The sequence below is a fragment of the Haemaphysalis longicornis genome, unplaced genomic scaffold (genome assembly GCF_048455015.1).
Source record: "Haemaphysalis longicornis isolate Haplotype H1 unplaced genomic scaffold, Haemaphysalis longicornis Haplotype H1 scaffold_5, whole genome shotgun sequence".
Classification (NCBI taxonomy): domain Eukaryota; kingdom Metazoa; phylum Arthropoda; class Arachnida; order Ixodida; family Ixodidae; genus Haemaphysalis; species Haemaphysalis longicornis.
In genome coordinates, this window is record NW_027526385.1 from 46,423,351 (window position 1) to 46,436,453 (window position 13,103).

Sequence of the window (13,103 nt, forward strand, 5' to 3'; positions counted from 1 at the left end):
AAACACACGCTGCCGGGCTTTCAATTATCAACCCTATAACCTCAACAGCGCCACAGTCAACGCTTTATCCCTAACCTAATCCCTGGTGGGTACGTACCAACCACTTCGAAGGCAATACCACCACCACCATCATCATCATCAAGTTGAACAAATTCGACAGCAATAGTCACGCCACCAAGCTCGCCAATCAGAGCGTTGGGAGTGGCTGGCCCCGATTGGCTGCGGACGCGCGCGTCGAATGTGAAAAGCATACCCCACCTTGTCCCGTCAGTCATTCTGGCCGTTGCTCTCGCGCCGTAAGCTGTCTCCTGGTCGGGCTCGTCACTGCCAGTCTTTGTGGTCTTCCTTCGGTGTGAAGCTCCCGCAAACGGTTCCAGCATGCGAGAGATCGTCCACATCCAGGCCGGCCAGTGCGGCAACCAAATAGGAGCCAAGGTAAGACAGCTTTATTTCGTGCCGCAATTTGGGAAGTCTGCGCAAGGCGGGACTGCTAGGCCTAACCGAACGCGAAACCAGCCGCCGTGGCCACGACCTTTTCGCAGCCATCAGCTGCAATTTCTCGCGCCTTAGTTCAATGCGTGTTCTTCTTTTTGCACGATCGCCTGTAATCAGGCGCGCATTTACGCTGATTTTTTCCTGTCACACGTTCCGAGTAGGGGACGATGTAGTTAGCCACGCCCGTTAACGATGCCGGAGCGATGACCCCAATGGGATAGTTGCCAGCAAAGCCGTCTCGCGGCCGGGTCAGGGGCGAAGTTTTGCTGCGGGCTTTGCGCGTTTGGTAACGCGCAGCTTTTTTATTCTAATTGCTGACCTCCCGGTTATTTCATGCGTGCTGGCTTTTCCGCTGTAAATCCCAGTGGTTTTCACGCCCAAGCCGACGTTTGTGAGCCGTTCGAATTGTCTCAACTCCAGGGGTTTATGCAGAATTTCGATTTAGGGGGGGGGGGGGGTGTTTGTGGTTGTGGAATCTTTTTTTTTTTTTTTTTGGGGGGGGGGGGGGTGTCGAAGTCTTTCTGGGGGCGTGTTAGTAGGGGGGGTGTATAAATCCCTGCCCAACTCGGCCGTGCCTTCGTTGACCTTTCTCAGCGTGTCGAGGCAGCTTGCTATCCGTGTTTGCTTCTACAGAAATGCTTGTCTTATTTTCCATGCTCATTGCCGCTTCCCGCATTTCTTATCGTCTCGCGAGAGAGCTTCGGTTTGCTGTGTGCCATTCTCTTACCGCACACAACTTAACACGCTCAGCTACCGGGCTTCGCTACTCGGCTTGGCTTGGTACCTATAAACGGCTCGCTGTATAGGGATTCGTTAAAGCGGATTGGCGTTTTCCGGGTTCGCGTTTTTTTTTGTCTTCTACCACTGCGGCTGCGCCGCGTTTATTACCATTTTTTTTACTTCTGTGATAGTGTTCGACGGCACCCCTCCGTGCACGAGTGCACGCAGCATTGAGGCTGCCGTTCGCGGCGGGTAATAGTTTTATTCATTGACTGTGTGGCAGTGCTAGTAAGATCGTTCACGTCGAATTTAGGGATGTTTTATTAACTGCGAAGTGCGCCGACGGCTCCTTATTGTGCCAATAATGACCATACCGTCTGCGGTCTTTCAACAGTGATTTTCTTTGGTGAGCCGAAATTTCAAGTGCCCGTTTCTTTAAGATAAACCGGTCTTTTTTTCAATTTTTGAAACTCCTATTTTGTTCTTAGCTTGTTTTCTGCGCTCAAGCCGTATTTTTTTCTCCCGCTGTTTAACTGGACTTTTTTCGGCATTTTGCTTGTTAATTTTACTTTACTTTCACTTATATCCGAGATTGTTGACTCCTTTCATGCACAATGTGCCTGTTGCCCGAACTTACGGAAATCACAATGTTTATTATTTCTTTTTTTTTTTTTTTGCAAACGGTATCTAAGTAAATATTTTTGCGGAAAAATGCCCTTCTCGGCGTTGGTACCCACCTCGGTGCTGGTCACAAGCGGTTTTATTTTCTGCGTGCAGCTAGCGTGCTTCCCTCGACGTTTGTAGCGTAATGTATTTTGAACCAATTAAGCAGACAGGTTGCGAACCTCTTGCGCGTGCGCTATTTAAAATCTGCCTTTGCACGACTACAGGAAACGGCATACCGCGTTGAAAGAATCTTGCGCGCGCGCAGGTTTCTGGCTCCCACGTGATTATTCGAGAAATTTATTGTTGGGGCTCTTTCGATTCGGCGTACCTAAATTTCGCTTGAGTAGACGTGGATGCAATTTGACTGGTGCACTATATGCGCCGTCACCATGCACGGGCTTCCCGTGAGCAATGTCTCGTCATTCACGAGCATTCAATTTCTTGTTAGTTTGGGTTTGGGCTAGTTGGTAGCGGTAGCGCCAACAAAACGACAAGTACAAAGGGGGGCGACGGGCACAAGCGCTAACTTCCAACTGAGTTTATTGAAAAAATGCGTAAATTTAAAAACACTTATCAAAAGAAACAGATAGGAAAGAACAGAAAAAAAAACAGCTCATGACAAAATTTGCTTCTTTGCTTCTTTTGACAAGTGTTTTTAAATTCACGCATTTTTTTCAATAAACTCTGTTGGAAGTTAGCGCTTGTGCCCGTCGCCCCCCTTTGTACTTGTCGTTTTGTTGGCGCTACACGAAGTCCTGCATTTAATTTCGCCTGTCTGCACATGCAAGCAGCGCCTCTGGGGCCCGGTTCCTTGCAAGGGCTCGGATAAACAGGTTTCGCAACTCGCACGTGCGCACCGCCGTGGTGGCTCATGGGGCGAATTTCCCCTGCGAGTTCGCTGTTTCGGCGCCGCCCGTGCGGCGAAAAGATTTCATTTTTTCTATTTTCACTGCTGCGACATATTTCCAAATGCTAAGCGGCGTTCACAAGAGGAGTTCGACTCTTCCAAACATTTGGAAATTCGTCACAGCAACGAGAATAGATCGTTTTGGTGCACGAGCGGCGCCGCAGCTGCGAATTCGCAAGCGAAATTCGCCCCATGTAGAACGGGCTTAAGGCGTTGTGCAGGTGAGCCCAAGGACGCAAGTTCGATTCCCGGCTGTGGCGGCCGCTCCTCTGATAAGGGCGAAAAACGAAAACTGCCGTTTGTCCTATAGATTTAGACGCACGGTAAAGATGCCGAAGTGGTCAAAGTGAATCCAGAGCCCTCCACTACCGTGCGCATTATCGCCTGTCTATAGCGTCGGCGCGTTAAGCCCCATAATCAATCAAGCAAGCTCGGACGTGTGGTTGCGAGCTGTCCCTTGTCAGACTTTCTATATTATCGCTGCTCTTGGTTTTTTTTTTTTTTTTTCCGGGTTGGTGCTTGCTGATCTTGACTGTTCAGGCATGTTTACTGCACATTAAACCTGGATATAATGAAGTCGAAAAAATTCGCAATTTTTCGTTACATGCAGGTGTTGAATTAAGGCTCGCGTGAATGAAGTGGAAATGAAACAAATGCTAGACATAAGGGATGGTGACTCACCGCTCAAGGATTTATTTCATGGTGAAAAACGGCTTTATTTGCGCCTGCTGTTTTCCCCCGAGCTTAGGCACAACACAGCACTCCAAAGACGCTAGGTCACTTAACCCCGCATTTACAGGCTTAACTTAAGTACCACTTTTGACACTTTTCGGTGCCTTAACGCGTTTCAAGGACCAAACTGATGCTGAAAAGCCGTCTTTTCGCGAACCTGATGCTGTTTTCCGCACTCAAAATTTCTCGCACTTGAGACGGCCGCAAGGCTGGCTCCACTGAACTCCGCCATGGACCGGCGTAGCGGCAGAAAACAGCAAGGAACACACAAGACAGACACTATAGCCGAGATATTGTACCAGGCGGCGACGTTCTTCTTTCTCGCCTGTGGAGCCGGCACTTGAAATTGCGAGCTTGTCTTGAATTTTTCGTTTTGTGGCAGAACACAGATGGCAGTTTAGACACGCGACTACACGCCGACAGACAGGCCTAGCACCCAACCGATATCGCACTTCTCCATTTCTCCAGCCATTTTTTACAGAAAAAGTGGCAAAAAAACATGGCTCCGCGGCGTAACGAATTCGTTACACCAAAGTTAACCGTCGCGACGCCTTCGTTACATAGAGGTCGCGAACACGTGGGTTTCAATGGGGTTGGCAATGGAGAATTGAAAACTTCACCCGCCGCGGGGGCTGGCGTTGCGCTGCTGAGCACGAGGTCGCGGGTTCGATACCCGGCCGCGGCGGCCGCTTTTCTGATGGAGGCGAAAAGCAAAAACGCCCGTGTGTACGAGATTTCGGCGCACGTTAAAGATCCCCAGGTGGTCAAAATTAATCCGGAGCCCTCCACTACGGCGCGCCTCATCGCCTGCGTTGCGTCGGCGCGTTAAACCCTAAAATCAATCAAATCAATCAATCATTGAAAAACTTCGTTAAATCCAGGAATTCGTTACATCCAGGTTTACCTGTAGCTGAGCACCCTTGAAACCATCGTTGCCTGTATTCCTAGCGCATGTACAGTCTTTGTCAAAATTTTGTGGGCCACGGTGACCCTGGCCGGAGCAGGCGTGCGGTCGAGCAGGGGCGCTGCGCTTGCGACTGTCGGCTGGTTACGCGGCTAAAGAGGGCGAGGGGAACTATCGCTTTTCCTTTCGTAGTAGGGCTGGCGCGATAAGTGCAGCGGGGCCGGCTTCCCAGAGCAGGCGCACTTCGCTTCAGCGCAGGCACTTTGCGCAGCACTTGTTGCTCGGGCACACTGCAAAAGCAAGAGCAGAAGTTCCCCTCGCTCCCTTTAGCCACGCAACCAGCCGACAGCAGCAAGCGCAGCGCCCCTGCTTGGCAGCGCTCCGGCCACGGTCGCCGTGGCCCACAAAATTTTGACAAAGACTGTAAATCGCCCCCCACGTATCCTCAGGTGGCGCAGGGAAATAACAAGGATCTCAGCTGTACAGCTCAGTGATCACCACAGCTGCTGACAGGTATACCGTTAGCCGGTTTACGTTACCGTCTAGCGTGCGTGCGGGAGGCGTCTGCGCATGCGCGAGGATTTCTCGCGAAGGGTAACTTACCGTCACAGGCGTTACCGTTGACGGCGAGCTTCCTGAGCACACGACTTATACCCTCACGTCTTGATTACAGCAAAGGCGGTGAGCTCGGCGCTGGATGCTTTGTACAGCCGATAAAACTATTCCTAGTTGATGTTTATCGCGTTTTTCTTGCTCAATAATGCACAGGAGCACGACAAACGATTACATTTCTCAGACGAGCGAGCAAAATGACCGTCCCTACTCGTGCCAAGCCTCGCCTGCCTTAAATAGTTGATCGGTTTCTAAGCTCGCAAAGTGCTTTTGAACGATGAACTTTATTGGCATCATGTTCAGAATACACAATGCCGGGTGCTGGAAGAAAAAGCTATCTCAAGGACAGCTTGACGGAGCTGGGGGTACAGCAGTGTTCCACAGTACATATGCCGCGTAGAAATATGCGCCCCCAAATTTGGCCTGGGCTAGGTAGTGCAGGTTGTGTAATTACAACAAATTTTACTCACTACTTGCCGAAAGCGGGCGTAAATTTCAGCGTATACCTTCTAATTCTACTCAGTAAATGTCTCTCTATAGGTGATAGCTACAGTATTATAACAACTAGTGTTAGTGAACGCCTCATCCGAAACGTGAAACATTCAAAGCAAATTGAGCAACAAAATTGTGCGTGATTAGCTTTGATATCAATTTAAGAGATGCCGCTTCCTACACCATGGCGGCCGGAATACACAAACCCGTAAACGGTGTGCTAAAACGTGGCGTATCGTTTTCAGGGGTAAACGAAAACTTCGGCTTCGGGTAACACCCTAAGAGGTAACGCAAATATGTAAACGATCTGATAACTCTAGTTTATCTTATCTTTGTTACCGTGTCAGCGTGCCGTTTCCGTTGTACTGAGACCCGACTGCGCATGCGCGGGCAAGGCTAGGCGGGCCCCCCCTCAGCGGAACGAATGCGTGGAAGAGGCCATGACGAGGCGGGCCGCCCTTCGCCGGAACTAAGTCACCCTACCGTAACGAATTCCCGCATGTCCAGTCGGCTCCCGGTACTCTGGAAACGGGTACTGTAACACTAACTCTGTGTCGCGGCTGGTGAAGCCATTCCATTTTACCAGCTATACCAGATCGTGCAGAGGTTACAAAAGTTGAGAATAGTTGAAAGTTGTTTGGTTACGCATTACTTCCTTGACGCATTTCAGAATTCTGGGCTGTTTTTTGTCGCGTAAGTGCACCTTTTCACTATTCAGCCCTCCCCTAATAATCTGTGGAACTGCACCACCTTCGCATTTCTGTAGTGCACTTAAACCTCTTCCCCCACCGCTTTCTTTGTCTGCAGTTCTGGGAGGTTATTTCCGACGAGCACGGCATCGACTACACTGGGAGCTACCACGGAGACTCGGAGCTTCAGCTCGAGCGCATCAACGTCTACTACAATGAGGCCTCTGGTAAAGGTTCATGTGTAATATCCTCATGGGCAGCGTATATGGCGGGATAACCGCCGCTGCTCCCCGATGTTGACAGATAAAAACTGCGTAATAATATCCTGGGTATTAATGTATTGCCCAGCATACTCGAATCTACTGTCCTTCTGCTAAGGGCTGAATGCCCTGACCAGATCTATTTATCACGTATTTTGAATACTGAGTTTTGAGCTGACCGCGCCTCTGTTGCCTTGTTTCAGGAGGCAAATACGTGCCTCGGGCCATCCTGGTGGACTTGGAGCCCGGCACCATGGACTCCGTCCGGTCTGGACCGTATGGCCAGCTCTTCAGACCCGACAACTTCGTCTTCGGCGAGTATTCCCCTCATTACCCTCGCTGTCATTACTGGTCGGATGGGCCAAATCAATTACTACCTACTAAAAGATGCCAGCTACCATCGCCCTCCATAACGAGAGCAGTAAAATACCTATAGGAAGGGCGTCAGAGAAGGAGACACAATCTCTCCAATGTTATTCGCAGCATGTTTACAAGACGTATTCAGAACTTGGATTGGGAACAGGTGGGAGTAAGGGTTAATGGAGAATTCCTCAGTAACCTCAGATTTGCTGATGACGTTGCCTTGCTAAACTCGGGGGACGAACTGCAAAGCATGCTTTCCGCACTAGACAAACAGAGAACCGTGGGACTGAAAATTAATATGCAGGAAACTATTTGAGATAGGTGGCGAGGCAATGGAAGGGGTAAGCGAATATATCTACTTGTGCCTAGTTGTGACCCCGGATCCCAACCATTAGGCAGAGATTAGAAGGATAAGAATGGGGTACAGTGCTTTCGGCAGGCATTCTCAGATATTGAATGGCAGCCTACCATTGTCCCTGAAAGAGAAAGTATGACAGCTGCATGGGCGACTCGGCGAGCATTGGAGCGGAAGATGATAGGTGTACCATTAAGGGACAAGAGAGCGGAGTGGGTCAGGGAACATTCGCGCGTTAAGGTCACATTAGTCGAAATTAAGAAAGGGGTGCGGGTAGGACATGTAAAGTGAAGGCAAGTTAACCGTTGGTCATTAAAGGTCATTAAGTGGATCCCTAGAGGAGGCAAGCGTGGCAGGAGGCGGCAGAACGTTAGATAGGCAGATGAGATCACGAAGTTTGCGGGGATGGATAGGTCGCAGTTAGCACAGAACCGGGAAAATTGGAGATATATGGGAGAGGCCTTTGCCCTGCAGATGATGATGATGAAATGTCGGCGATTATCAGCCTGAATTTCCAAGTTTTGCCTTGCCTAAGCCCTTGTACTTCCCACTCTCCGGTTTCACACCTCACTCGGTTGTTTGTTATATCTTGTGATGGTACGCCTTTGTTTCGAACGGTGTTCTTTATTGACCAGGCAGCCACTATCGGCCTTTCGGTGCTTCACAAACGTTGTCCTCTCTCTAGGTCCCTCATGTGTTATTGTTGCGTCCCATTTGAAGAGCCTACTCATCCTGGCCTTGCAGGTCAGAGTGGTGCCGGCAACAACTGGGCCAAGGGCCACTACACCGAGGGAGCAGAGCTGGTGGACTCTGTGCTCGACCGAGTGCGGAGAGAGGCCGAGGCGTGCGACTGTCTGCAGGGCTTCCAGCTCACCCACTCCCTCGGAGGAGGTACCGGCTCGGGCATGGGCACCCTGCTCATCTCGAAGATCCGGGAAGAGTACCCGGACAGGATCATGAACAGCTTCAGCGTTGTCCCCTCTCCCAAGGTCTCGGACACGATCGTGGAGCCCTACAACGCCACCCTGTCGGTGCACCAGCTGATCGAGAACACCGATGAGACCTTCTGCATCGACAATGAGGCCCTCTACGACATCTGCTCCCGCACGCTGAAGCTGACCACGCCCACTTACGGTGACCTGAACCATCTCGTCTCTGCCACCATGTCGGGTGTCACTACCTGCCTCCGGTAGGTCCCCCTGTAGATGCTTCGGTTAAGTCCTTCCTTTTAAAGCAAAGCTTTCTACCTTTACCAGCCAATGGTTTCTTCGTGGCGTGCGCGACAAGAAACTCCCAACGCGGATCGGGAGGGGCAGGGCGCTTTTCGCTCGCGGAGCAGTGTAGATGGCACGGCGAATGGTTATCCCTCGTTCCCCGCGCGCAGGTTCCTGCACAAACCTGCGGGCGCGTCGGTGGGACGACAACCAAGCCCTAGCTTTTACACCCCGGGCAGGCGCTTCTTTTACACCTAATCACGGCGTTCTCGAGATGTCGCATTCACATACTGCTGCACATACCGCGGCATCACCCACCCAACATTACCGCCTCCTTCACAGACAACTTCCCCCTCCTCACCCCTCCCTCACAGCCGAGGCTGCCCACATGTGGCGTCTTCTTCAGACGCACTCCTTTCCCCACCGCAATCTATTAGTGCATACGTACCCTCACCTCTTTTCCTCTCCCAACTGTCCCTTGTGAGACGCGCCGTACACGCTCTAGCACTCACTCTGCGAATGTGCACGTGACCCTTCCCCCCCCCCTCCGCCCTCCCCCACCCTCTTAAAACAGGCTCTGAGGTGCTCGGACCGCGACCGCTAAGAACTGGTCACCGGTCGGGCCCTAGACGTCGCGGCGGCACTCTAGGCCACTGCCACTCCACCACCCTAAAACCAGTTTCACATAGAGTGGATTCTGTCTCTGTCTCTCTCTGTCTCTCTCTCTCGGCGGGACGGCTTTGTCGTCTGCTTCACCGATTGCTGTTTTGGGCCCGTTTTGGCGCAGCTTCCCGTCATTGCGCGCTTCCTACGCACGGCTTGATTAACTTGTTCAACAGCACCTCCTGGGTAACCCGTCGGGATTAAGTTGTTGTACAGCAAAGATGCGTTAACAATTGGTTTGCAGCGCGGAAAAACAAAATGTAGAGACCACATGCAGAGCTAGCCGCTAGAGAAACGCTACCTTTTGCGCACTAAGACCAATTTGGTTGTATTTTAGCAGGTATTAAAGGGCAAAAGGAGCAACCGGTTCCGATAAATAGAGATTATAAAAGTTCCCTAAGCTTTCTCGCAATTTGAAAACTTGCAAAACTAGTTCAAATCGGTATAAATGCGAATCGCTAAGCTCACGTGTCGAATTTTTTCGATGTCTGCGCTTGTGTCGCGCGGTGGTGTAGCCCCGAACTAGCACATCAGGATGGCTAGCTTCTGTTGTCTCACCCTTCCGAAGACCCTTCTCTCCGTTTCATTTGTGCCGACGCACGGCCGCTACTGCGTTCGGGACGCCGCCCCCGCGAATTGCGGGTAACGGCTGGCAGAATCTGATTTCACTCTTCGTAGAGCCACGTGTGTTAAAGTGACGCCGCATTGGCAATTGGTGTGGGTGTCGTTTACAGCTTCGCTTTCTAACTCCCATCACAGCGTGGATTGGAGCCATTTTTTTTTTATTTCAATCTTCGCATCTCGCGCTTTGCCTTCTTCCCTTTAACGCACGCAGGTTCCCTGGACAACTCAACGCCGACCTGCGCAAGCTGGCCGTGAACATGGTCCCCTTCCCGCGGCTCCATTTCTTCATGCCCGGCTTCGCTCCACTGACTGCCAGGGGTGCACAGCAGTACCGGGCTCTGTCTGTTCCCGAGCTCACTCAGCAGATGTTTGATGCCAAGAACATGATGGCCGCGTGCGACCCTCGACACGGCCGGTACCTCACCGTGGCCGCCATCTTCCGTGGCCGCATGTCCATGCGGGAGGTGGACGAACAAATGCTCAATGTCCAGAACAAAAACCCCTCGTACTTCGTGGAGTGGATCCCGAACAACGTCAAGACAGCTGTCTGCGACATTCCACCTCGTGGCCTGAAGATGTCGGGTACCTTCATTGGCAACAGCACTGCCATTCAAGAGCTCTTCAAGCGCATCTCGGAGCAGTTCACTGGTACGTCCTGGGTTGCTTTGAATGGCCTCCGAACTTGACGTGGCTATGTGGTGTATGAAACTTAGACAAGTAGGCATGTTTGCCGTTATGAAATTTTACCCAGCGTTTGTGTACACTGTTTAGCATAACTGGTTTGTATAAAGCCTGTAAGGCGAGCATTCTCAAAGTTGATGTAATAGTTAAAATGTCTGCTATAAGTTATATGCTACTGATCCACGCGTATTTAGTTCTCCAGGCATGCTTTGGAACTACGCTTTCCACCAATGCTACTCTGAATTTCTGGGGTTTTACGAGCGGAAGATACAAGGTGCTCGAGGCGCTATTAATGGGCCCGGAATAACTTCTACCACGTGGGGATTCAATTGCGGTATTGGTGTAGCCTTTAGATTTCACTCTGGTTCCTCTTCATAGGAGAGACTTCTCTTGAGTGTGCACTCAGTCCTTGATTGTCTGGTATCCGTCTCGCCTCTTTTCCGTGTTCTCTGCGCAGCCATGTTCCGCCGCAGGGCCTTCCTCCACTGGTACACCGGAGAGGGCATGGACGAGATGGAGTTCACAGAGGCCGAGTCCAACATGAATGACCTGGTCTCCGAGTACCAGCAGTACCAGGAGGCGACGGCCGATGAGGAAGGAGAGTTCGAAGATGTGCCGGAGCAGGACGTCAATGCCTGAACGCCTCCGCGTTCCACTTTGTTTTGACCCGTGTGTTTCCTTTGTTTACTTTTTTTTTCGCTTCCTTGTTCTACTTTCGTGCGTGCTTTATTTAAACCCGTGTGTTTCCTTTTACTTTTTCTCTTGTTCTCCTTCCGGGCCTCATTTTTTTGGTATTTCCTGTCTTTTGTGTCCTCTTTTGCCTTTTTCTCCGCCTACACTTTACCTTCGAGGAAATAAATTTTGTTCCTCCACTTCATCCTAATGTCAGTATTTATGACCATTAAACATCCTTAGCTGTCAACTGCAATAGCCTAGTTTTCAGGGGGTAAACCCTTACCTGTGTAGGTAGCTGCTTCGGTTTTACCAACACCACCTGATTTCAAAGCACCCCTTGCCTCATACGTCGCATCCAGAAGCTCCCCCAGGAGCATTTAAGGAAAAAAAAAGCTAACTTCGCTGCTTTTCGACCAATCGGCTTGAAGTTTGGGAGGTTATGTAAAATAAAGGCCTACTAACCGTGCGAAGAATTTCATACAGAAATTTGTTCTTAAAAATACAAATCTTAAGTTAAAATTTTTCTCTGCCTAAGGTACATTTTTCAGAAATGTTTTAGCAGGTAAATCGCTGAAACATTTTTGTGTTAATTACCTCAGGCTTTCCTCCGAGCCAAAATACTAACCGTTGATTTTTAAAAAAAATGCACCTAGCACTAACACAAACTTTATGGTTTTTTAGAGAAAGATGAATAAAATAACATGCTTATTCTGGTTCAGAATGTGTTGCAGCATTGATACGGAACTCGCAAAAAAAAAAAAACTGTTTCGGAAACCCAAATAGACGAAGAGATGTCAAATTGTCGCATCTCGCGCGGATTCTGAGAAAAGCGAGCCAATGCTACTAGCACGGTGTACTCCAGGCCTAAAAGATCGCTCTATGTCGAAAAAGAAACCAGTTACGCGCGCGCAAACAGCATCATAGGCGACCGACCTGATGTAAACAAACGTTTCGCAATGCATGCGCAATGCTTTTTCAACCAACGCACCGCCATCGCGGCATACAGTGAACTACAGAAAGATTCCAGTAACGATGCGCTAATTATAAAAATAAACGTTATCGTGCACGCTTTCAAGCAAAAAAATACCATTGTGCGTCACACAAATTCTTGTGGTGACTGTGGGGCCACATGGGGCGTGTTTGCCACCATTTTTAAATGACTTCTGCTGCGCATCTGAGGATGCCACTTTGTGGGGACGTTCCCAAAGAGTGTTAGAATAGTTCGGCACTATAATAAAAAAAATCCAATTTTTAGTCCCTTTTGATATCATACCCGATACCCTTAAAGTGACGGGTGGCCACGAGGCTGGTGGCGACTTCAGCACCAAATTCAACCAAGAGTGGTTGGATAGCCAGGCCTGAGCTGCCCACTGCTCGCTGCTTGTGATGGGGGGCGGGGGGGATCCTGGGAGCATTCCCACAGGCAGCGTTTGAGCGGTGCGTACGTACCCCCAACGGGGCATTGAGAGCGAAATTGTACCTTTTGCGCTGCGCTCAAAACTCTTTTGCGTGTTTCCCGCTCGTGATATAGACATTGGGAATAAAAAAAAATCAAGACGAACGAATAATTTCACGATTAACTGTGGCAGGACGGATGTGCGTCATGGCAAAAAGGACTATTGCGTGAGCCTCACGATTTGAACCACTCCAATTTTTTGTTAGCAGTTGCGTCAAGGCAGGGAGAGAGAGAGAGAGAGAGAGAGAGAGAGAGAGAGAGAGAGAGAGAGAGCAAACTTTATTCGGCAGCTCAAGTCCGACCCGCAGAGTTGAGTCCTCCGACGGTGGCGGGATTGGCGGAGGTTGACCAAGAATTTCAATGTGGGCAGCCAACAGGGACCACGGGGCGGCCAGCGGCCCAGCTAGACTACGAGCAGGGAATATCACCGGAGAAAGGGTTGGTAGAAAGAAATGTGGGAAACGAGGTGGCCCGTACACAGCGCCAATGTGTTCATTGTCCGGATAGCCGCCGCATACCTGGTAGTGAGGTCGGCCTGGTGATTTCCGTTTGTAGTGGAGGGGAAGGGGAAGGACAAAGTCTGCGCCTGTCTGAT

At 50.3% G+C, this 13,103-nt stretch overlaps 1 protein-coding gene across 1 annotated transcript; it reads left to right on the forward strand.

Annotated features, from left to right (window-relative positions):
- Positions 1-261: 261 nt before the first annotated feature.
- LOC144138182 (tubulin beta-4B chain-like) lies at positions 262-11,254 on the forward strand. The gene is made up of 6 exons (XM_077670347.1): positions 262-435; positions 6,336-6,444; positions 6,681-6,791; positions 7,940-8,384; positions 9,908-10,344; positions 10,835-11,254. The coding sequence occupies exons 1-6, from the start codon at positions 379-381 to the stop codon at positions 11,014-11,016; spliced, it is 1,341 nt and encodes a 446-aa protein (XP_077526473.1). The 5' UTR covers positions 262-378; the 3' UTR covers positions 11,017-11,254.
- The last annotated feature ends 1,849 nt before the right edge of the window (positions 11,255-13,103 follow it).

Excerpts from the sequence above, each read along its gene's own strand:
- LOC144138182 (XM_077670347.1), top strand. The coding sequence starts at position 379 with ATGCGAGAGATCGTCCACATCCAGGCCGGCCAGTGCGGCAACCAAATA. Across the intron at positions 8,385-9,907 it reads GGTGTCACTACCTGCCTCCG|GTTCCCTGGACAACTCAACG; the intron begins GTAGGTCCCCCT and ends TAACGCACGCAG. Across the intron at positions 10,345-10,834 it reads CATCTCGGAGCAGTTCACTG|CCATGTTCCGCCGCAGGGCC; the intron begins GTACGTCCTGGG and ends TTCTCTGCGCAG.